The 24,215-nt window shown below is 40.9% G+C and overlaps 1 protein-coding gene across 1 annotated transcript in view; it reads right to left on the reverse strand.

The window, feature by feature from the left end:
• Nucleotides 1–24,215, reverse strand: part of LOC115809301 (pleckstrin homology domain-containing family G member 3) — a 46,458-nt gene that overhangs the window by 8,440 nt on the left and 13,803 nt on the right. The window contains exons 3-9 of the mRNA XM_030770897.1: nucleotides 11,580–12,010; nucleotides 5,874–5,974; nucleotides 3,461–3,530; nucleotides 3,043–3,089; nucleotides 2,078–2,228; nucleotides 1,376–1,507; nucleotides 84–266 (exon numbers count right to left, since the gene is read on the reverse strand). Coding sequence (XP_030626757.1) covers nucleotides 84–266; nucleotides 1,376–1,507; nucleotides 2,078–2,228; nucleotides 3,043–3,089; nucleotides 3,461–3,530; nucleotides 5,874–5,974; nucleotides 11,580–12,010 — 1,115 coding nt within the window. The remainder of the gene's footprint in view (nucleotides 1–83; nucleotides 267–1,375; nucleotides 1,508–2,077; nucleotides 2,229–3,042; nucleotides 3,090–3,460; nucleotides 3,531–5,873; nucleotides 5,975–11,579; nucleotides 12,011–24,215) is intronic.

The following is a 24,215-nucleotide window of genomic DNA, read 5'->3' on the forward strand; positions in this document are numbered from 1 at the left end:
AACAGAACTTCAATGTCTCTCAGACAACAGAACGTTCCGGACTCCATAAACAAGCATGACGAATATCATTTAGACCGCCTTACAGAGATATGAGCCTTGTAGACGTAGTGTTCTCCTCGACGTTTGGTGATGAGCAACATGCGGTCGAAGAGAAAGAGAGTGCGTTCATTCTTAGCACGGTGGACCCGGAATGTGCCTTCCAGAACCAGCTCTCCGTATGTGGTCAAGTCAGGACCTTTCCAGTTAATGAGGAGAGACTGGACCTCCTTTAATGGTGGAGAGAGAGTGGCTACATGTTAAAAGAGGAACTTGACTAAAAAACAAAAAGCAACTTAAGAGAACGTCGTCAAATTCATCACATATGCACTCACATAAGAATAAAATACATTCGCGTAAGTTTGGTTCGTGAACACGAACATGTTTTCAGCAGAATGCTGCCAGCCCAACTTTAGAGAGGTTTACTTTGGTCATGCTTCAGATGCATAGGCTGAACTGACTGTGAGGGCACAGTATAATATTATATGGTCACCCTTTGGATGAGGTTCTGCCGATTGTTTGCCATTGTTTGAGCTAATATTCATTGTGTGTTCATATAGCAAGTATTTCTGATAGAGTTTTTCTGAGCAAGGAAGATTGATGAACTCTTACAATGGCCCTGAATGTGACAACCTGATGCTACAGGTCTGAGATCAGCGATTGTTTTGGTAGATTCCTAATATAATTCACGAAGGGAAAGTGGAGTGAAGGAATCATGGTGTAATTTTCTCTGAGACTAAGCTGTGAACAATAACTCAAGTCAACCTTCTTTCTAGTGTAGTATAAACAAAACATGCAAATACTTTACATGATTAATTTCCCTGTGATGACTTCAACTATTCAGCTGTCTTTCCCAGTGGAGTAATAAATTTTTGACGTGTGGGTGTTAGAAAGCCTGTGGCTGGCTGCCCTTTACTGGATACCCAACAGACAGAGAAACAGATGGTGTAGACTTTTGGATTACCAGAGAAATTAAGTTTGGGAGAAGAGGCTGATCAGAAAGTGTAAAAACTGGACGCAGAGGTATATTCACAAAATCCTTTTCAATGAATCCTACAGGAATTTAATATTAAATGAAATTTGGCATCAGCTTGGTACTTGTTCATATTTATACTTTTCAGAATTAGGTGTACACTACACTTCCAAATGTTTAAAATGACTCTTTAATACATTGGGACAAATGTTTTTCAGGGGAGTGTACAGGTGTATTTCATATTTGTGAGGTGATTATGTAAGGGGGTACGTAATACTTTAAGATAAGTGTATGGATGGGTGTAAATAACGACTTTTCAGGTGTGTTTATGGTTATGGGTGTGTGACTAACATCAGACTCACTGACCTGCAGGCGAACTGCGTGCTCATGTTTTCTCTTCATGTCGTTGATGTACCATGCCACACCCGTCATGGTGTATATGGCCTCCTCTACAACCTCATAGCCCTCCTCTTCAGGATCAAAGTGCTTGGCTATCTCCTACAGGGTATTGATATGAAACAGCACGTCAACAAAAGGGCAAGCGTTTATCTAACGAGCAAATATAATCGCCAAGTTATGTACGAGGCAAATGCACTGACACTGAAAACGTCACAGGTGACAAACAGAATACGATGTTTTGTATATCTAAGAGAAAGGCGTGACAGGCAACGTGAGATAAGAACAACATGTTTCTATCCATGCTGGCGCTGTCAGAGTAAGATAATATAAGAAATTTGCCAAATCATTTATGACACATGACAAGCCAAGGGTAAATTAACAACAAATCAAAACTGCTATATTTAATATTGGGCATACGCGAGGACAAGGGCGCCCAAGTCCGGACTCATAAGGATCAAAATCCGGACGGTTTTCATGACAACCATCCACTGAGGTTTTCCACTGGTTAAACTGTACACACACCTGTTTCTAATTAAGAGGGAGGAGAACAAAAAGCAGTAGGGCTTCAGTCCTCCCGAACCGGAACTGTGAACCTCCTCTGTAGGATAGTAACTGTCATTTGAGAGAAAAACTTTCCTCAGTTTTTTGTTTTGTTTGAAAGGTTTGTACCTGCAGCAGGAGGTGGTATTTGAGGATTCTCTGGACGGGCTTAAGCAGGTAAGAGCCGAGAGGAAGGGACCGCTTTAGAGTGGCCTGTCTCTCTCTGAAGAACTTTGCCAAAGTTTTATTCCTCATGCACTCTGTGAGAGCAGCCACAGAACTGTGGGAAAAAAAAAAAAGACACCCCACCCAAAGAAAGAGAGAAAACAGAAATCAACCAAATGAGTAGTTACACTTAAACCACGCTTAAAGATCTTTATAGAGCTATTTCATCGGAACAAAACATCACATAAAGGTCAGACGAAACAGCAAACTCTCAGAACTACTTAAATGACCCAAATTAACAAGCGAGATGTCCAAAAGCATTCAGCTATTTAAAATACAAGTCAAACAAGAGTCTTGTATGATATAATTCTGTTGTTTAACCCAAAGGCTTCAAAGAATTATATGAGTTTGGTATGAAGAATATACTATAATTTTTATGGGTCACCTCATAACACTACAAGAATACACTGTCCTCTGCATATTTCTACCAGTAGGTGGCAGGATTTCATCATTTATTCATTGTTTACCTTCAAATTTAACAGCAACCTGGAACTGTTTAGCTGATGATAAGCCATCAGCAAGATCAGTCAGGTTTAATGTGGTTAGTGAATAACATGTTAAAGTATGTTTGACTTAGCGTATCCATACACAAATCATACTATTATGAAAAGATTCAGTGAATTACAAACACCTTCTCTCTCAAAATGGAGCAAGAGACTGGCACTAGGTGGCATTGCTGAAGTTATAGCAGATGCATTTATCTGACATAGTCTCAAACAAATGCATTAGTAAAAACAGTGTTCCTTTCTGAACCTGTATCTTGCATAAGTTTAATGTCACTGCTATGTTTAAAAGCCCTGATGCGCTCCCTAACCACCGTGACTGATAACGCTACTGTGACATCATCATGCTAGAATGTATTTACTTACTTTGGATAGTTGGTGCAGTATTGTGTGTAGATGTCAAAATAATCCCTCTGGTAACGATGAAATAAAGAAACAATCAATGCATTTATAGATAAAATCATTCAGGAAAAATGGAAAAATTGAAAATTGTGAAAATTGCTATTTCTCATTTCCACAGACAGGCTTTAAAGCAATTTGTCATCATCATAATGCGAACATATTCTAGTCTTGCATTTTACCTCAGGAAGTCCTTTCACTGAGACAGACACTTGTCAGGCTGATATAAGCATGTTCTTATTCAATTACTCCTGAGTATTAATATGACGATCAATCAAAGTGCTTTTACAAAAAGACAGCAGTGAGAGAGAGATTAACATTTGAGACAATTCTAGGACACGCAGAAGGAATTGTTTTAGTGAAGTTTAAAAAAAAAAAAAGTTACCTTCAGCACAAAGCACTGAGCAATGGCCACAGGGTCATTGTCACACATGTCTAGAGACTGAAGCAATTCACTGCAACGGAAACCAGAAGAAAAATTACACTTAACAAGTTTCCAGAAACCTGACCTCAAGGCTAAATTCATTTCATCACCTCATCATTTCATCTGATAGCTTGTCACTTACAAATTTCTTCCAAAAAAAAAAAAAATTACAACAACAAAAATAAATAAATAAAAAAAAGAGCAGAGACTTAAACTGGGGTCATAACAAGGCCACACATGAAGGTCACAGCAATCCAGTCACAGCAGATTAAGTTGTCATAAACATGCATGTTTGACAAACCACTCCAAACTCCATCATGCCAACAATCTCATTTATACTTACTCCCATGTGGAGAAGCTGCTGTATCTAAACAATTTCTCAGTGGATCATAAGAAACACTAGGTCAGGAAACAAAATGGAGCACTTGTTGTATTATTTTTTTTTTTGAGGACTGTCAAAGCACAACCAGAACAGACAGAGTGTATCCAACATTTTATCAAAGACCCACGTCTTTGACAAAATGTTGGATAGCGTTAGCGTTTTGCGAAATAGGTCAGGAAAGATCTCTGTTGTATGTTAAGATTTATTACAGATGCTCAGGGAGAGGAAAGCTGACTAGGGACGTGGGTGTTAGAACCAGCGGCGCAAAGAAGAGGGAGTACAGAGAACCACACTCAGTTTCAGTGGAGAAACTGACCAGCAGAGATTAAAGTAACAGCAAAGCTTAAGAGCAGAAAGTCACGAAAGAGAGTGTAAGGAATAGGGAAACAGTGTGTGTGTGCGTGCGTGCGTGTGTGTGTGTGTGTGTGTGTCTGTGTCTGTGTCTGTGCGTCTGAAATGGCAATGTAATAGACTTATCAAAAAATATTCCACTGGTGGTCACCTGGGAGAAATGTAAAGAATTAAGTATTTTCCGTACTTCGGCCCACACAGGCATCCCTGGAAATATTTACGAGGGAACAATACAACGCCTACATGAATGCCCATAAAGAAACGACAGCTGAAAGGCTGTATTGACACAGAAAAAGAAAAGGGGCAAACTTCAAATCAAGAGCTAGGCCTCATTCCTCATTAAAGCAGTAGATAAGTCTTGGCCGCTAATTTAACCATTGTATGTTTACTGTTGACAAAAATGTTGTAAATACTTTTAGTTAAACTAGTTGCTCATTGACAATTCAATACCATCTTATCGATGTTTACTTATCTGACTTTAAGTGTTATTATGTGTTCCTGCTAAAGTCACAAAAACAGGTGCAATGTAAATGCAAGTTATAAAAAACACTATTACCTTGGGGTTAAAAAAAACATCAACAACAAAACTTATTACTGCAGAAAAAATGGGCTTGTCTATGGTTCTCATGAAAACAAGTTGTTCTTACACTGATCCTAATACAACATAACACAACTGTTGTCATTTTCATCTGATTACAGGTTGTTGAAACGATCGTAGCTATAGTAAACACATCTATCAACAACAGTGACTGTTTTGGGACTAGTTCATCAGTATGCTTTTACAAGATGTTATCAGTGAGCGAAGCAGTTCACTGTCTAGCTTTATTAAAATATTCACGTTCATAGAAAAACCATATTTATAATATCTCTACCCAGAACTGTGTGTACGTGCGCGTGTGTGTGTGTGTGTGTATGGGTGTGAGTATGTGTATACCCAAACAGTAGACTTCGACAAAGGGTCACTGTGTAGAGACACATCATTGTGAACTGCTATATTGTTCTCTTGGTTTTAAAAAAAAACAAAAAACACACATTTAGAGTAGAAAAGGAATAATAAGCAGAAATAAGACTCGGATACACAAAGTCCACAGCCGCTGAAAGCGCGTCAGTACCGGCAACCGTTAATTTTACTAAAAGTTAGTGAGCAGTGAGGTGGGTCTCCCTGAATCTGAGAGATTACAGCCTTTGGTTTGTCTGGCGACATTCTTCTCATTTTTGTTAAAGGTGGCTTGCGATGCTAAAGATGGCTGGTAACATTCTGTACAAATGTCACAAGAGCAGCTTTTCATTACAGTCGCCTCCAGAGCCAATACAAAAGCAGTGAAACATGAAACGGTCTTAAAACAGCAGTGAAACATAAAATGTCCTTAAAACAGCAGTCACCGTGCCCTCTTTTCGCCCTTAAACAGGATGTTACCCCATCAGATTCGTACACATTTAACTCAGATTAGGGTTTACTCTGTGACAAATCCATTTTCAATATCGAGGGCAAGGCATTAGGAGGATAACAAAAATCCCCCAAAATCCCCGATACCTGCTCACCACATACAACATGTCTGTGACTACTTCACTTATACGGTCAGAGACGGCACTTAACCGTGGCATACATGCTAGAAATGGGCACTGGATATGTAGGCTCACCTGTTGAATTCATAGATGTCCTCTATGTTTCCGAAGAGGGCGCACACCTGCTCCGGTCTGATGGGAAGATCCCCCATGTCGATAATCTGTGCAAGGTAATCCTGGTGAAAAAAACACAGAGAAAAAGGCATTTTATTTTTATACGTTTCCATGTTGGAACCTTTGAGTAAGTTAGTGGCAACCCTCTCACCTACCCTGGGAAACAAAAAAAGATCAGCACTTAGAAGTATGACCCTTTTGCAAGGATGACAGACACTTGAATTGGGTAAAACCCTTGAGTTTTGTACTGATTAAAAAAAAAAAAATTCAGGTTTCTATGTGTGTTTTCAGCCTCTGACCAATAGAGGACATAAAAGTGAAGAAAAGCGCACATTTCATTTCATTCACAGCGACTAAATCGGCATTGCATCATCACTCTCTCTTCATCACGCGAAACAGCCCCTTTCATATCAGCCTTTTTTTTTCTTTTTTTTTTGGAAATGCCAAATAAGGACAGACTGTCTTAAGAGACTAGAGACAGATAGGGACACTATTTCATGGACTCCCAACGCCTAACAGTCCTATGGGGAAAAAAACCCAAAACATTTTAAGCGTTTCCATTATTCCGGGGATACTGATCCCAAATCAGTATGGTTCTTTGACAGATGACAGAATGGAGAGAGTCTTTGATACAATCCCTTTAAGAACCTCCTTAAGGGATTATGTCACTTGGAATGTGATGTGAGACAAGGTCCTGCATGGCAGACTATCGAGACCAGGCAACAGCATCGCCGTAACATTGATTCACCACGGTGGTCTGTGGGACTAATCCCTAGTAACCTCAAATGGCCCTGGATTGAGATTCTGTGACCACATTCAGCTTTGCACAAACTCTAGCGTTTCAGGCCCCCGGTGTACCCAGACCAGCCGAGTCCAATATCCACATGCCGTGATACGTGTTGAAAACAGAGAAAGAACCCAAACATTTTTTTTTCTTTTTTTTTGGACCAAGGTGTTTATGTCTGCATACAGAGATTTTATACAAAAATGTGTTCCAAAACTTCAAAGTAATGATCATGTTATGTAAGAAATAATATCAGACATCTGCTGTGATATGTACAGCGTAGCTGACTGATCCACCCCTTGAATTTGGCCAAGACTGAAGTAACTTTGACTTCCATCCAAAATGGACAGTGTGCTCAGCATAATCAAGTACACACCTAACACTCTTTTAACTGTGAAAAGAAAAACAAGATATCACTGAACAAAAGAATTTTTTTTTTTTCACAAGGTCATTCAATCTCACTTTTCAAGAAATTGTACATAAATCTTTCTGTACTATGCTTTAATCTTTACTATGTAAATAACTAGAATTTCAATTGAGCATGAATTTTAACAAACATTAAACATTCATCTGTCTACCGTTCATTTAAATGTGCCCATAAGGATCAAATAAATGGTGAATGTTACACATGAATCAAGTATAAAGTAGCAGAAAATGGCAGAGAGACAATACAATCTGGCCTGGCTGCTGGGCTGCGTTCTTCTCCGGTGGGGCTCCCTGGCAGACATATGCTCCCTTGCTCCCTCTGCTACTTCAATTAAAATAGTTTCAACTCGACAGGATGTCAACAAGTGTGTTGTGCGAGTGCACACCGACTATGCAGAGGGGACAGCCAAACCTCTCACACTTTTTAACAAGTTTTCATGTTTCACTCCAGTCATTACAGGTGAGGTGTAGTTCTTTCCATACTACATCTGCGCATATATCGAACAGATGTCTGTGTGCCGTATATGTACAGAGGGACACACGAGTGAGAATGTGTGTATGCAGGTGGACCCAAGCACACACGCACATGCACATGCACACGTACACGCACACGCACACGCACACGCACCCGCACACGCACCCGCACAAAATAATGCGATTTAAAGTCAGACAGACTAAAATAGGCCGTGGATACAAGACAGCAAAACCTCTGTAATGGCGGCCAAGGAGTGTAAGTCTTTGGTTTTACTGCATTTTGACAGTACTTACTGCCACTCCAGTATTGTGAAACCACAGATGCCTTATTCACTGACGAACTTGTCTGGAGACTCACCACAAAAGAAACACTCTGCACTTAACCAAAAATAGACCACTGGCACATGTCATAGTGGAGCGAATGAACAAGAACACAAAGAACAAACATTACTTCATTTCCTTTACTCTTCAGATTAAAATGTAAGAATTTCGTTCCTTCGCGAATTAATTTCTGAAAGCGTCATAGAAACAGCAACAGTTGTACAGAATCAGTGATGCAATCCACATCATAGCAAGAGAGTAAGGGATGGACAGGAGCCTTGAGAACAGAGTATAAAAAAAGTAGCATTACAGCCTCCATATGAGTGTGTAATTGACTAATGGCATTGATAGAATAAAAAAATGTAATAACAGTAGAAGTCACTGGAACCATACGGGCGATTGTATGGAACACGTTTCAATTACAGTGCGTTTCACTTGAGAGGAAAAATCAACGTTCAATGAGTCCGACAGATGACTTCATGGCGCGTTCCTAAGTTGCGCTGAACGTCATATGTAGTCAAGCGGTCCAAGGGTCTGTTTCCGGGAGAACGTCCAGTAAATGGGGAAATCCAAGCCATGTGAACCCTGTTCCTAGAAATTTGTCAGAAGCTCTTATGAAAATGATACCTGGCTTTCGTCCAACGTATACAACCAGAAAAAGAAAAACTGTAGGTTCTCTCGGTGATTTTGCTGTCACAGTAACTATGCGCTGTTCTGGGTTTTAATGTTAGCGCACTCTTTCTGGTGACACAGCGGGAGAGCTGGAGACTGCCATGGACAATGAGATATGGGTGTCTTGAATCAGAGATCTGGGTTTTAGTTATGAGGGCAGGAAGTGTCTGTCATCAGTACCTCTTCATTCAGCTCGTAATAGAAACTTATTCTCTGAGTCATAAACTCGCTAACTATGTTATGAGGATCAACCGTGTACTGTTGTTTTTTTGTTGTTGTTGTTGTTTTTTCTATCAAAAACAAACATACAGGTATTTTAAATCTTCTCACAATAATACGCAGTGTGACACTGCATGAACTCACATGAACTCAAGCACACACACATGCACGCACACACACACACACACGCACACACAAGCATGCACATGTGAACACACGGATAAATGCGCCTATAATGACATGTTTTTTTTCTCTTCCTGTACGTCCACAAAAACCCCATAACTGCCCACAAAACAAAAACGTAACATGATCATCATGAGTCAACTTTCACACGGCATGCCACAATTGGTTGGGTCTTCAGTATTGACATGAAATCCGGTTTCGACGGGAGCAGACTTTGTCCAGAGGATCTGATGTCAGAAAGTAAACAACTTAATGGTGTTGAGATAAAGAGGCTTTAATGGGGGTACCAGTCAGGACTACTAGACTGCTGCTCAGGGCTCAATGACCCCGGAGAACACCAATAAAAAAAAGTCCTGTTCCAACTGATTCAAACCAGCAGTCTGTGGATAATGAGAACAATTTGTAATCCTATGGCTCCAACAGTAACTCATGCAGGATCTTATAGGAATGACATGCTTCAGTCATTTAACGAGGTTAAGAAAACGAAACAACATATTATACATTGTGTAAAGGAGTGGACTTAATGAAAAGATTAAGAAGTCGTTCGTTTTCCAAGGCCTCGCACGGTGATGACATAAAAGTCACATGGAGCAATCCATCAAAACGATCACCCGTTAGTGAACATGCCCAGAGAGAAAGAGGAAAAAAGAAGAAAAAATATGAGCTTTACATTTTGAGAATTCTGATTAATGAAGTCTTTCTGCTGTTATTGTTGGTGGTCTGCCGGCATACTCCGTCCAACAACATTAAGACAATGATGTACCAAACTTTGTGTGTGCGTGTGTGTGTATGTGTGCGTGCGTGTGTGAGCGTCTTTGTGAAAAGACCATATAGGAGTTATGGGACAGTGATTAACTAACCAGGACTGGTCTGAAATAACACACTGCACCTTGTGGAGGACTCTCCCACGCCTGCGTGCATAGATGAGGGAAGTGCATAGGCACCTGTATCAACAGTACATCACCGGTGTGTGTGTGTATGTGTGTGTGTGTGTGTGTGTGTGTGTGTGTGTGAACCACTATAAGAGAGTGCTTAGTAAGTTTGCTGAATAAGTAGTCACGTTGAGCTTACTGTAATCAAAGTGACTGCCTGGGCTTGCCAAAACACTTTCTCAAACCAAGGGAAACTTCATGGGTGTGCCCCTATTCAACTGGTACAGACATGACTGTCTGCCACTTTGGCTTACGTTAACCAGTGTTTCATGGCCTATTCTGGCTTATCCAGCTCTGTCTCCTTTACGGTACTTGATTAATTAGGGCTGTGTGAATATGCAATCTTCTGCATTAGAATAATTATTTTAATACGGACAATTACTTTGTGCACCACATGCATGTCTATATTTGCATGTATGTTTCCCTGGATGTGTTTTACATATATCTTTTTTTATAAGACTTTAAATGTTTGTCTGCAGTTTAATTACCAGCTATACACGTAGGAATTCGGATCGGATTGCCTTGGATCGACACCCGCGATCGGCCAAATCAACATTACGCAACGGCATTATCCAGACAAACAGGATGTCTAGCTCCTCTAGGGTTAATTCTAAAAGCTGTCACCAATGCATTTGAGATTGGCTCACTGCTGTTTATTCATCACGGTAGTACCTCAGTGCACTTAAATCCCATAAAAGGTTCTAGTGTGACAGTCCAAGGTGAAGGGTGAATTTACATTAAGCTGAAGACACAAAGCTTAATGTAGTGTTATTACTTTCTCCTACACACATCCAGTAGACATGCATATACACACACACACACCCACATATCCTAAGCACTCCCTAAGCTTTAGGCACTAGACCAATCTTCAACCTAATGAGATAATCAGCTTAAATGAATGACAACTCAATACCAGGTCCCTGCTGAGTTGCTCTACGAAATCCTAAACTAGAACATTAGGTGAAGCATGCGGTTGATATTAACTAGAACCTTTATTTGCCTATCTCCCTGTTCTTGGCTAAACACTAAAGCTATAAGCTACAAACAGAGAAGCCGATTAACTAGATATCAAAATTGCTGCAGGCGCTGTTCAATAAATTATTTGGTGGAAACTCACAAGTAGATGGGTCTCAAAACATGTTTAGAACTCTCAGGTACGTACATGATGTTGCCGCGGCGAATGATACCAGTTATATTTTTGTGGTGGGGGCTTAGGGGGTTGAATGTTGAGTCTAGGTCAAAGATTAAGCCTATAACAGTGATTAGGGACACTACAGACACTGGGTCCATCTGACTGTCTGTGAGAGAGTCCTTATATGCTCCAATGAAAACTCCGCATACCCTTTCCGCAGTAGGCCCTGTATTTACTCTTTTTTGACATCCCTTTGTATTTCCCTTTGAGGAGTCTATTTCATCATGCTATGATACAGAAACATCTGTCAAATTCTGAACCTCAGAGCAACAGAATTTGGAGTTAAATAGGTCTACTTTGCTTCTGGTTACAATGGAACTTTGTCTCTCAAAGAATATGTGGACTTGGTCATAACTGTACAGTGCCCATTCTTGTTGCACCACACATATTGATTCACTGGCACCAACGGCAATGCCAGCTATAAGTCGTCAGAGGATTGCTCCTCCCAGGTGAAGATCACTCACCTCCACGATGCTCCTCAGGTCTCTGACATACATGCGCTCTGTCTCGATAATCTCCATGACCACGCGGTCCAGGTACGTTAGCTGAGGGTTGGGTGCCATGGTGCTTGCGGCGAAAGGCGAGAGCGGAGCGCTCGAGGGAACGGAACCGTTGTTGTTATTGCACCGAGCGAACTTTCCCGCGTCTCTCAGGGGCTCTTGGCCTTCGTTGTCCCCGGCAGAGTTCCGCTCCAGGTCCAGGTATTCTCCGGCGGCCTCTGCGGTCAGGTTCGCCGACGGCGGATTGTCATCACGGGAGGAGCCTGAGCCAGATGAGAGGGTGGACACGAGGCTCATGGGCCTCTGGCCGTTGGGGAAATCGGACAAATCTGACAGTGTTGCTGTGGATGACCTTTCATTACTGCCAATCGAGGCAGTGGACAACCGAGGCGATTCTGAAGAGAGAGAGAGAGAGAGAGAGAGAGAGAGAGAGAGAAAGAGAGGGAGAGAGAGAGAGAGAGAGAGAGAGAGAGAGAGAAAATATTTTGATTCTCATGCAGAGGCAGTTCTAAACCCGTGGGGCACACTATGCTCACAAACATTGTAAGGAGTAAAATTTCAGAGGAAGACAGACAGAAGATGATTTTGCCCTCCAGATCAGTGCAAACACAAAATCGAGTATGTTGACAGTTTTTTTCCCCCATGATATCACAATAGCATTTCTTTTTTTTGTTTGTTTGTTTTTTTGGGTGTTATTATTATTATTATTATAATTATTATAATTATTATTATTATTTGTCAGAGAACCAAGAGTCTAGTACTGAATTTGCAGAACACATGGGTTTAAAACACAAAGCTTCAAAAACAACAAGTTTATTCAGTGAGACTTCGAGTAAAATGAATAATCGTAACAGATGACTATATACAGATTAGTACAAAACTTAAACAAAGATCGAAAGCATTTCCAAAAGCCACGGTAAGCCTGTCCTTCTAAATGCGATTTCTCCACATATTCTATGTACGTAATGCTCTGCTCTTTGGTCTTTAGTTTAGCTTTAGCTCAGTGGTTGAGGTGAGGACATATGTTGTATGGACTACATGACGCATGTAGTGGTGAAAATGTGAAAACAAGTAAACAAGCAGGTCTAATTTCATTTGTCAGGAGAGTAACAGCTCTAATACTGTTCACTGGAAAACAGGCAGAGAGGAACAGGAGACAGACAGAAAGGAATTTTGGGGGGGGGGGGGGGGGGTTCTGTTGACCATGAGTGTTCAACGTGTATTTTCACTGAAACATATCTATCCAACAACACGACGATTAAAAGCAGAAATGAGAAAATGAGCTTATATTTCTTTCAGTCACCCATTTAGGTTTGTAGAACATTCGTCACGGCCATGGAGCAGAGTGTCCCTTGTCATTTGTTCAAATCCAGAAAGTGTACTAGATTAAAAAAATGACGGCGCTTATCCTCTTGATATGATTTTCAAACTTTTTTTTTTTTTTTTTAGTTTCTTTTTCTAAAACACATGCTTCCTCAAGTATCCTCAATAGTATACAAATCAATCCATACAAACAATTAACGTTCTGGCAGACAGAGAGGAGCCGTTTGTGATTATTAGAAAAATGCAGCGGCTAAAACACGAAATAAGATGATTAAGTCTGAAACTCTGATATGTCTGACTATTAAGCATTCCACAGCTTATAAAGGAGCTCTTTGTCTCTCAATGTAACATGCCCATTAATTTTAACGTAGCATATTACTCTATATCTGAGATTTGGGTAATGTATTACATAAACATGATTATGTAAAGGCAAAACTAAGAGCTACCTCAAAGAAAGGCTTGGACAAATGAAAATGAAAGACTGCAGATCATATTTTTTTTTTGCTGACGTCCATCCTCAAAATAAAATGCCCCTGAAAATGAATGAACACGCATCGCTGTAAACAAAGCATTACTGTCACTAAACAGGATTTAAAAGCAGCTGATGTCATAGAGCATCAATTCTGGACGGTTTCAGAATCCGTCAGCACATTCTCTTACTCTGTGTATCTCTCTCTCTCTCTCTCTCTTCCTCTCTGACCCGCACACATGCTAACACAGTCTTGGTTTGCATTATCTGAGACGTGAATTACTGAAGACGCTGAGATTTAGAAACCAGGAAGCAGACGCGAGACATTCCAAGTCTGTCGGCGGTTTGACGAGTAGAAACATTCGACAAGTGCAGCTGCATATGAATGTTATACGAGTGATAACGTACAATAACAGCCTGGTATGAACAAAGGAACCAATGACAAAAAGAAAAAAAAAAAAAATCACACACGACTCCAAAAGAACAATGACAACGAAAACCTCACCCAGTACCAAGACTCACGGTTTTTCTTATGCTGTGTGCTAGTTCTCCAAGTCCACAACACCAACACAACAGGCAGAGCCCCACAGTAAAAAAAGAAAAAAGAAAAAAAATCTGTTCTATTTTTATTCGTCAATAGGAAATTGAAGAGTATGGGGGTAAAAACAAACAAAAAAAAACCCCCCACATGCTTAAGCTCCTTGGCTATAACAGGCCCGGTTGTGTTGTTCTGGGTGTGCATTAGCTTGTATTTTCTTTGGCATGTTCTGTGTTTTCACCTGACACACCTGTACCATGCAGGGAATGGTGCTCTATGTTTTAAATGGACTCCCTAACAGCTGGGGGCAGGGAATTTGTGAGCAAGTGTCATATATTATTTTCATCCATCTCACGGTGAGATCATAATTACATGTTGAAAAGTTACCCTGTCACACAGGTATGTGGTAGTAACCACACAAACAAACTGACATTATACACTCAACGTCTGGTAAACGCCTTTGTTTAGTAAAGCCTCATTAAATCATTGACGAATCCTCCAGTTACAGTGGGCTCTCAATCACAGGGGCGGTTGCTTATTCATAGTGATTAGAGTGAATAATCATCATGAGAAAATGCAAGTGCAAGAACATGCACGTCTCTGGGGATTTCATTTATGATCAGTGAAAAGGACAAACAGATTTTGAGATTCCAGTAAAAGACCAATTGCAGTGGTATGTAAGACATGCTGACGTACCCAGAAACCAGTCTGGTGTTGACTTGAGAATGGCTCTAAACAGAACCGAACCTGACAAAGAGGCGACAAGAAAAGACACAGCAACATTCAAATGTGGTGTTAACATAAAAAAAAAAAAAAAACAACAACAACCCACAAGTACCTAAGTACACATGTGACCCAATGTGAAGTATATGTTAAGTTGTTTTAAGGACTGATAGAAACTCAAGCTTAGATGGAAAGTAAAAAGGAAATTACACAAGGTAAACTTACTAAGTCCTGGGAACAGAGAGAGAGAGAGAGAGAGAGAGAGAGAGAGAGAGAGAGAGAGAGAGAGAGAGAGAGAGACAGACAGACGGAGAGAGAGGCAGACAGAGACAGAAAGACAGAAGAACAGCATGCTGAGGCAAAAAAACAGGCTAGTCTGAATGTCTCTGAACCAAATAACAGACCTGAAAAAATGACTTTATACGAGGGGGTCTTTCTCTGTGTTATCAGTTGGCTCATAAAACAGGCTCAAAGTCGGCATCCAGGGAGAAACCTAATCTCAGTACAATTTCTTTTCCTCGCTTATGCGCCGTCACCATGGGAGCATTTCAAAAGTAAACATTTTCAAACAGTGGCGGCACATCCTGCCGGCCAATCCCCTTTTCAGTCTGCGCTGGACTTTAACCTTCAATATCTCAAAACGTTAGACAGAAGGGCAATGTCTTTAGCCTTTTAAGGAGAAAACACAACAACCGATACATTAAATATGCACAAATGAACCAAGCATGTGTACACATGAATAGAAAAAGATTGCAAAACCCACTTATATGTAAAATTATATTGTGTTATTTCAAAACACAGGCTATAAATCAGCTCTCCCACATAATATAAATAAATGTCTCACGGTTTTAAAGCCCATAAATTTAGTCTGACGGGGGAGAAATTGAACTAGCCCACATCTCGGCTTCTCACAGTGAACGATCCTCTCACTTCAATTGAGGTTATTTTTTGGGAGACGGGGGAGTTGTAAACTCTTGCCATATGTGTGCATAATGGCTTTGGTCAATCTTTTTTTTATTTTTTATTTTCACTCTCGGCCAGACTACCATCATAAACAATCATAATGATATTTATAAATCAGTGCTGTGGCCCCATTGCACAGTTAAAAATCAAAGTGTTTTTACAGTCCTCATCTCACATCTGGTAAGAGGTCCACTGTAACCCCTATCAAATCAGGTTTCAGTTGCATAGGGGCCAAGATTTGACCTGTTCAGTGGTTTGATTTGTTGAGTGACTGGTCTCTCCGCAACCAGTTATAGACCGCAAAAAATATGAAAGGGGGAGTAGCACGCCACTGGTTCCCAAAACCCATGCCCTCAGGCCAAACCTTTCATTGAGTAACTGTTGACTAAAGAGGGATGTCAGGCAGGCAGACGAGAGGAAGTGAGAATCAGACGATGACAGCATTAAGCAGTGACTCAGTGAGGTGTACCTAGGTTTATATTAACACAAAGGTTTCTACTGTGCTTTGTGAATTCACACTTAAGTCCTAAGACTGAGCTCTCAAAGCTGTACAAATATCCAAAACATTACAGAAATCAAGAACAGCAAACGCAACAGAAAGCAAGAACAAACAAACAAACAAACAAACAAAATCACACAACCATTTGACTTGGTTGGAAAACTAAACGGACAACATGCCATTCATTTTCAGAAGAAAAGTAAGAGAATGGAAAAAAAGGAGAGGGAAAAATACAGAGGAGCTTGTCCTACCCTTTACATTTTAACAATTTTGATCATGTAGTCAATAAAATATCATTAAAAAAAAAAAACACTACATCACTGTTTAATGGTGAGGAAGATCAAGCTCCAGAACTCACCGAACAAACGGGACAACCTACGGTTCAATCCAACACTCCTAAGAGTGGGCACCTCCAGATCTTGTTGGAAACCTACCCCCCAAGAGCGTACCTTCCTCTGTTCCAGGGTACTCATGGTCCTACTGGGCCCCAACACATGTCTCAGACTCCTCAAAGGTTCTCAGTGACCCTCTGAAAAGTTCTCATTCTGTGGATACTTTCTTTTCCAGCTTGACCTTAAAAAAAGCTTCCAGACGCTGCTCCGTATAAAGTAACATGCTCCTTCTAACGACCCAATCCAAGCCAACCTAGCCACACTGCCAGCATTCTCCTGCACACACCCTCACATGCTCACTCTAGAGTGCACCTTTAAGTGAACGGGGAGAGAGAGAGAGAGCGAGAGAGAGAGCGAGAGAGAGAGAGAAGGAGGCATGGAGAGAGGGAGGGTATTATTACTGTGAAACTGCCTTCACAACAGGCACAAATAGAGGGCAGAGCTCCTGTTGCCCTGTGACTAAAGGAACGCACAGTTCGAAATGCTCCTTGCTCCATAGGCACTCCCCCCTCATTCCCTTCCTGGATTAGAGGAGGAGAAAGTAAGTAAGGTAAGAAGGTAAGTGTGCTTTGATAAAGCTGAAAAAGCTGCATTAAAAGATGCATCCAAAAGCGTGACACAACAAGTGTTCAAGTAATTACACGTGTCTGTTCTTCAAAGTGATTTTCCTTCCTGGGTTTCCTTTGTCTATCTCACTGTTGCACAGGCAGGCTGGCTGGTCTGGGTAGCTAGTGGGATATAGAATACACCATGACAAGCGTGACCTGCTAAATGACTGATGCCGCAGAACATACTGACATTGCAGTCTCTATCATCAAATATAAAGACTTTCTATAGAGAGTTTCTAAAAATGCTTTTGAGTTCTTTCACAAAGGATGAATAATGGATGAGTTACTTTTTTTTTTTTTAATCACAAGCACATATGCATCCTTACATTCATTCACGCAATCTGAATCAACCAAGCTGACCGAGTTAAACAGCTCCATAAGTCAGTGTCGTATTCACTCATTCATTTATTTTCAGTTTGAATTGACCTGTTGAATTTCATGGTCACAGCTCTGCTCCTATGTTCAGTCTACTGAATGAGCTCGCTATGGCTCATGACCGTACAACTTGGTTGGAAAGAATGTTTCAGATGACACACTCTGAATGGGATAAACGCCTGTATGGCTACAGTAAGTGCAGCCTTGGAATCAGGAGTGCCAGGCTGTAACAGGCAGGCCAACAGAGAGGAAATCTGAGCTCTGTCTCTACCTGCTACAGTGGCGTATCTCCGGATTGTTTCATAATATTTCAGTCAACCTTAGCAATGATGAACTCCAAAATTTAAGGACATGTGACGAAGCAATGGGTGTAACTTGTGATCATAGTTTAAACATGAAAAAAAGGTTAAAGAAAAAAAAACGATTGTTTTATGTTGAAATCCATTTAAAAGGATGTCTTCATTTTAGGATTCCGCAATAACAGGATTGCTGAGGAAGTATGACTAAGATGCTTGGACAGACACCGAAGATCAAACAAATTATGACCGGTGCTAAAAACTGCAAATGTTACAACATGAACTCCTTATGTTTGAGTGTGTGACGTAAATTCAAACCAAGCAACAATTCATACAAAACACAGCAGTTTGTAACCAGAGCCACCGGCTTTTGAAGGCACATTCCCTGCCTCTGTACACGGACTCAGTCTATTCTCGGTTCAGGCTTAGTGCAAAGGCCGCCAGAGACACGCTAACCTTTCATTTTGGAAGGTGACGCAGGTTTTCAGTTCATCGTCACAGGTGACCTATTAGTTGCTTTGAACCCGCAGGTGACCCCTCCGAGACCGCAAATGGCTATGGAAGGTCACTGCTGTCCTGGCGTATCACTCAAGCCTTTTCCATCAACACCAACATCCTCCCTCCTGGGAAACCACATCAACACACAGCTCAATAGAGCTCTGGAGAGTCCGATGTCCATGACATTTCGACACCGCGGAATGTGCAGGTTACCACCGATAAGAGAAGCTCTTGTCTTACTTATCAAGTTTGGGGGGGGGGGGGGGGGGGGGTGTACACTTTGTTTCACAAAGAGGAACTGAAAAAAAAGCCACTAAGCATCTTAATAATCATCTTCTGCTCATGGTGACCTCACTGAACTCTTGTGGTCCTCCCACGCTACATCTTGTGAGAGTGTCAGAAATGTGCTGTTACATAAAATATGTTTGTACAACTTTGTTATCAACAGAAGGTGTAGGCTAATTGATTATTAGCAGGTCAAACACCAATGGCAAGACAAAAGAATTAAATAAATGAATGAATGAATGAATGAATAAATAAGCAAGCATTAGTCAAAATAACCTGATACGATGGTGTATTACTCATCGCTCAATACTTACAGTAACTTTTGTGTGGTCACTCCCACAGTATTCCACGATGAGATAACCAAGAGAATAAAAGACTGCTTCAGACACATCTGCTTGCACATCTGGGCACACAAATATCTCTCAGAAGGAAGGTACACAAACTAAATAACTCAAGGGTTGTTTTCCGTGGAAAAAAAACAAAAACCAAAAATCATTCGGATGAAATGCTTTCCTTTCTTTGAATAATGGACCTGCAACCAACCAGTGTCTGTTGTTTCACACGAAAAAATGTGTCAGTAAGTCAGCAGCCTTGTGAGTTCTATGATACGGTAAACACGCTGAAGCCCTGGAAAGCCCCATAAAATCCTTCTGTATACATGTCAACACCTCTAGGCAGGTGTGTTCCTGGCTTTAATGCTTAAATGAAGTGTTTGGAGATAGCTTGTTTTGTGATGTCAGCATTCATCATATCATCCCATTTACATTCCACAGAGTGAGCCCTATCCTATCCATTCCAGCACTGTGCACCAATACTGTTAACAGCAATAGATTACAGAGCATATAGACATGGCTAATGGACTGGATTATGTAATCCCAGCATCTGTTGTACAAACACTATGCAGGAATGCTGTCATGTTTTCGTTCTGTCTACATTAAGTTAGAGGAGATTATGTCTTTGGACAGCAGGGGTGAACTGAAGGATTAAATAATGTCTATACTAATCACACAACATACACTGTGGACATTTGGCAGCAGGCACTCAATAACCACTATCTTTAGCTGCCAAAACAAGGCATAAGTCCATTTCGCGAAGAGCACATGACAGCAATAAATGAAAAAAAAAAACCAAAAAAAAAAAACCCAGCACGACAAATAATTTGTGTACAGGTACAAAAATCCATCGAAACTGAAAACGGACTTGAACATATCCTCAGAGTATCCTTATGGATGGAGATCCGCGAGTTCAACTACCCTATCAAAAGTGAAATATGCGATTATGCCATTAAGTAAATACGCCAAAGGTGTGGTTTTAAGGCAAGGACTCAGAGCCGCGGTTCATTTGTGTGCGATGTTGGAAATTCCAATTAGTTTTCACTGAGCAAACATTCTCTCAATGCTTTTGCTTTCCCATGAAGGAATAGCTTGATACACCGTGCATCATTGTTGTTGGTTGATTTACTTCCCTGCATTTACATAATATACTGGATGGCCGGGTTAGTGCAAATCATTGCATGAATCTAAACAACCTTAAAAATTGATCCAAAGCAACCTTAAAACTGGGATGTCTGTGACAGCACTTAAATTAAGGTGTGAATATCTTTTGCGAAGTACTGTTTAATTGTTCTGTCCATTACTCTATTAAGTTCATATGTCGCAACTTGGCTTATCACAAAATGTCACATGACCCCTGTCAGTGACCTTCGCTGAAGCGCTCCAAGGCCTTTGAGTGACCAGTGATATCGGTAGCCCTTCATTATAAAAGTTAAGACCAAATGCAAATAGGAGTTTGATTCTGTCTTCTCGGTTTTTGGTTACAACTTCTTGATCTATTCTAAAATGCATTGCGCTTGCAGCACTCCTACAGAAACATCAGAAGCATCTGTGTTGTGAGAACTAGTTTCCTCACTGCACATTCAGCTACACTGAGAGACAATACGTTAGGGGTTAACACTTCTGTGGCAAAATCTCAATGTTTCAGGTTGAGGGAAAGTTGCCAAGCTCTACAGAGGGAGGACAAAAGAAAAAACACTCGTTGACAGTGGAGGGTGAATGCTTAAAGATAGCCGAGGGGTATAGAAAATTAATTTTGTACGTGAGCGGCTGAGTGAATGATTAATCCGGGGTGGAAGGTAGCGGAGGGGAATTTGGGTACGTGGACTTTTGGGAAGAATGCCTGGGATTCCAACAAGAGTGCTGGTCGAACTCCTAACATTAATTCCTGAAATTCCTGGAGCGAAGCTGCAGTTGAGGAGATGTCAGCTGCGAAAAAACACAGATTATGAGGTCCTGCCTCCCCCTTATAGCCCTAAAATAACTGCTCGACAAAAGTGTGTCTTCCCTTGAGAGGTTACAAATGAAGAAAACCAGCTTCATAAATCTTCCATAAATCACCCTGAGTACACACTATGCTGATAACCTTGATGAGGTTCTGTAATAAAACACCTGTGAAGACAAGCATCGAACTTCGAGCAATTACATTTCAGAGGCCCAGCCATATGAAATGCTGAAAGATTCATGGCACCTTCAGGTGGTACAAAGATCTGAATTATGAATAGGATTTATCCATGACCTTTCAGTGTGGCTGCAAACAGAAAATCCAAACACACTCTCCCTGACATGAGCTTAACTGTACAACATCATTTCACAGCTAACCTGTTAAAACAGGCTATGCTCTCAATGTCTTATAGAGAACAGATAACACACAAAACAAACATAAACCACGTCAAATACCCGTAAAAGCCCCACCGAAAGAACAGAGGCTGATGGGAAGCGATGTCATCTTAAATCCTCCATTTGTCTGATTATCACAGTATGTGACTTTTGGCTTAGAACATTTGCATTTTGTTCTGAGCTTTGTGTATTTAATGTAAATCTGACTCTGACTCACTCTCTCTCTCTCTCTCCCCACACCCCCCATCTATCTGTGTGCGTGTGTGTGTGTGTGTGTGTGTACTGAATGTTTGTGTGTGTTCAACCCCTGAGAGCAGTCACAGCTATGGCTTATGTGTAAAAAACACTAAACTAAAAGAAAGGAGAAGATAAAGAAGAATAGCGTGTCTCATCTTTTTATAATTCTAAGAACAAACACTGTGCAACCACAACTGTCTTTTTTTTCCAGTGCCAGACGACCAACGCAACCACCAGCCAAACTCAATTCTCACACCCACACTTTGAGGGTCAAGTAAACCACTAACCACTAAAACTTCTCTTAGCACAGTCAAGATAATAATAGTGGGAAGTGAGCTTTTTTAATTATACAGTTACTAGTACAATATATTTACATTGTTTTCAAAACATTCTTAATTGGTCGCATGGGCTTGCCCGACCGAATCTGTTCTAGAAGCTCATGGGCACTGGTAGACAGATAGCTTTCATTCCGATTTGTAATTAATCACCCCCTGTTTCCCGTCCCCCATCTCTGATCCCACCCCCCACCTGGTCATAACCTGTGGTCGTTCTACTCCACTCTGACTGATAGCAGAGGAGATGGGCTTTGTCAGACAGAGAGATATCCAACATCAGGCTCAGACATCAAAGACTAATCAGGTAAAAGGGAACAGGTAGATATAAATCATTTTCATACGGTCATAAAGCTTTTTAAATGGAATATTCTGCCATCTGGTAGGCTTCCCAGTAGGGCATCGCCGGTGAAATGAAAGCAACTTTTAAATCAGCTCCAATAATTCAAAATTCAGTCGATAATAAAATCAGAACTAATCTGCCTTTGAAAATGGCAAACAGAGCAGCCATTCTATGCATGGCTGGATACTCCTGCTCAGAAGGCAGACTCGGGATGAAATTGTCTGTGTGCTCATTGCCTCACCTACTTATTATGGAAAGAACTTTTTCACAAGCAAGTTGTAAAAAAAGAGGGGGAAAAAAAACAAGTAAAGGCCGAAGCAGAACAAGACAAATTCTCCAGTGTCAATAAAACGAACTCAGAGCACAGGCCAGACTGACCATAAGTAGTGCAGAGTACATGGACACTGTTTAAAAGCTCACTAAGAAGAAAGAGTGAAATGGAGGAGGAGGAGAAGAACGAGAGAATAAAAGCCAGCAGAACAGGGAGAGCAAGAATTTACGCTATTACAAAAAAAAAATAAATAAATAAATAAAAATCTTCATTTGTTTAAAATATCTATTATTTAGTATTTTATTAAAATATTATATTATACATGTACTCTCAGAACCCACCTTTGCATGTTATCAAGAATACAACAATTGGCCCCACATATAGAGGGGGGGGGGGGGGGAAAAAGCAATGAGCGAGACGTGAAGTTCTAGGACAAACAGTGGGCGAAACCTCCCTGAGCCAGACTCCAAGCCCTACTGCTTATGCAATAACCCTAACTCCACTGACACTGACAGGTTCCCATGTCAACTTAAGAGCGTCCTAGGCCCAGCGCATGTGACCGGGATTAAGCACCTTACCAGAGGAAAGGACTTTAGGACCAACTGATGTCAAAATACCTGCTTCTCACAGAACAAATGACCAGACAGATAGAAAATGGGATCGTTTTAAACAGTAATCCTCAACTTGCATGCCTCTCTTTCCATCGCTGCGCAATCTTCCTTTGCAAACGGACAGGGCGGCAACCTATAAAAGCAACTTTCTCCTCAACGCCGTTGACGTGCGCAGCCAGCTTAGCTGAAGAGTTTCATTGTTATTAAATGGGAACAGAGACGGCATTGTGTCCAGTACAGAAAACCTTAACATTCATCTCAGGATGTCGGCATGAAAACTGATTAAAACTTCTACAGAATATGCTATATTATAGACACTGGAAAAAAAAGACACCTGAATGCAATGCAAGATACTTGCTGCTTTCTATATGGCTCATCCTGCTCATCGTCTGCAGAGGCTATAGTGGAGACAAATATTTATTCCACGAAAATCAGGGAGCAGCTGGACCCTATACGTATGAAGATAACTGAGTTTGAGTTAAGATACAATGGAACAGAGACGCATAAAGATAAATCCAGTTTTTAAACACAGGCAAAAATAGCATGTTCTTATTTTGTTTATGTTTCCATACCTTCATAGAGATTCTTTCTCCATCTGACTGAAGTCTCTCCTGTCCTAAGACACTTGTTTAAACAGATGAGAGCTCCTGAAAGAGGTCTTCACGTGTTGTGAGCTACGTAGCCCAAAATCTCGCCGTAACATTTGAGCAACCATGTACCGAAACCAAACTGAACAAGCTGTATCATTCTCTGACAACTACACCTGTTGCTGTTCTCAGACCAAGGTTTCTAACTGCTCTGTCGGTTAAGGGGACGTTTATCCAATTAGCGTGTGAGTTTAGAGAGAGTGGGAGTGTGCCCTGCCTTCTGTCTGTGTGGACCTACCATCTCACAGACTGTTAGACCCACAGCTACAGAACACAAAATCCCATCACACACACAATGACAGAACCACGTACAACAACACACACAACAGCAGGGTACAGCAGGGACTACCTTCACCTTCCCCAAGGACTCATTACAGAAGTAGGAATATTCTCAACCAACCAGCTGTTGCTATGACAATGTACTTTGCTACACTAAGATAACAAGTGCTTCAAAACGACACAGGTATGTTTTAAGGTGACCTTTCCAGAGCATTGCAGCCAAATCTTTGGAGAGATGG

Source organism: Chanos chanos, chromosome 4 (genome assembly GCF_902362185.1).
Source record: "Chanos chanos chromosome 4, fChaCha1.1, whole genome shotgun sequence".
Classification (NCBI taxonomy): domain Eukaryota; kingdom Metazoa; phylum Chordata; class Actinopteri; order Gonorynchiformes; family Chanidae; genus Chanos; species Chanos chanos.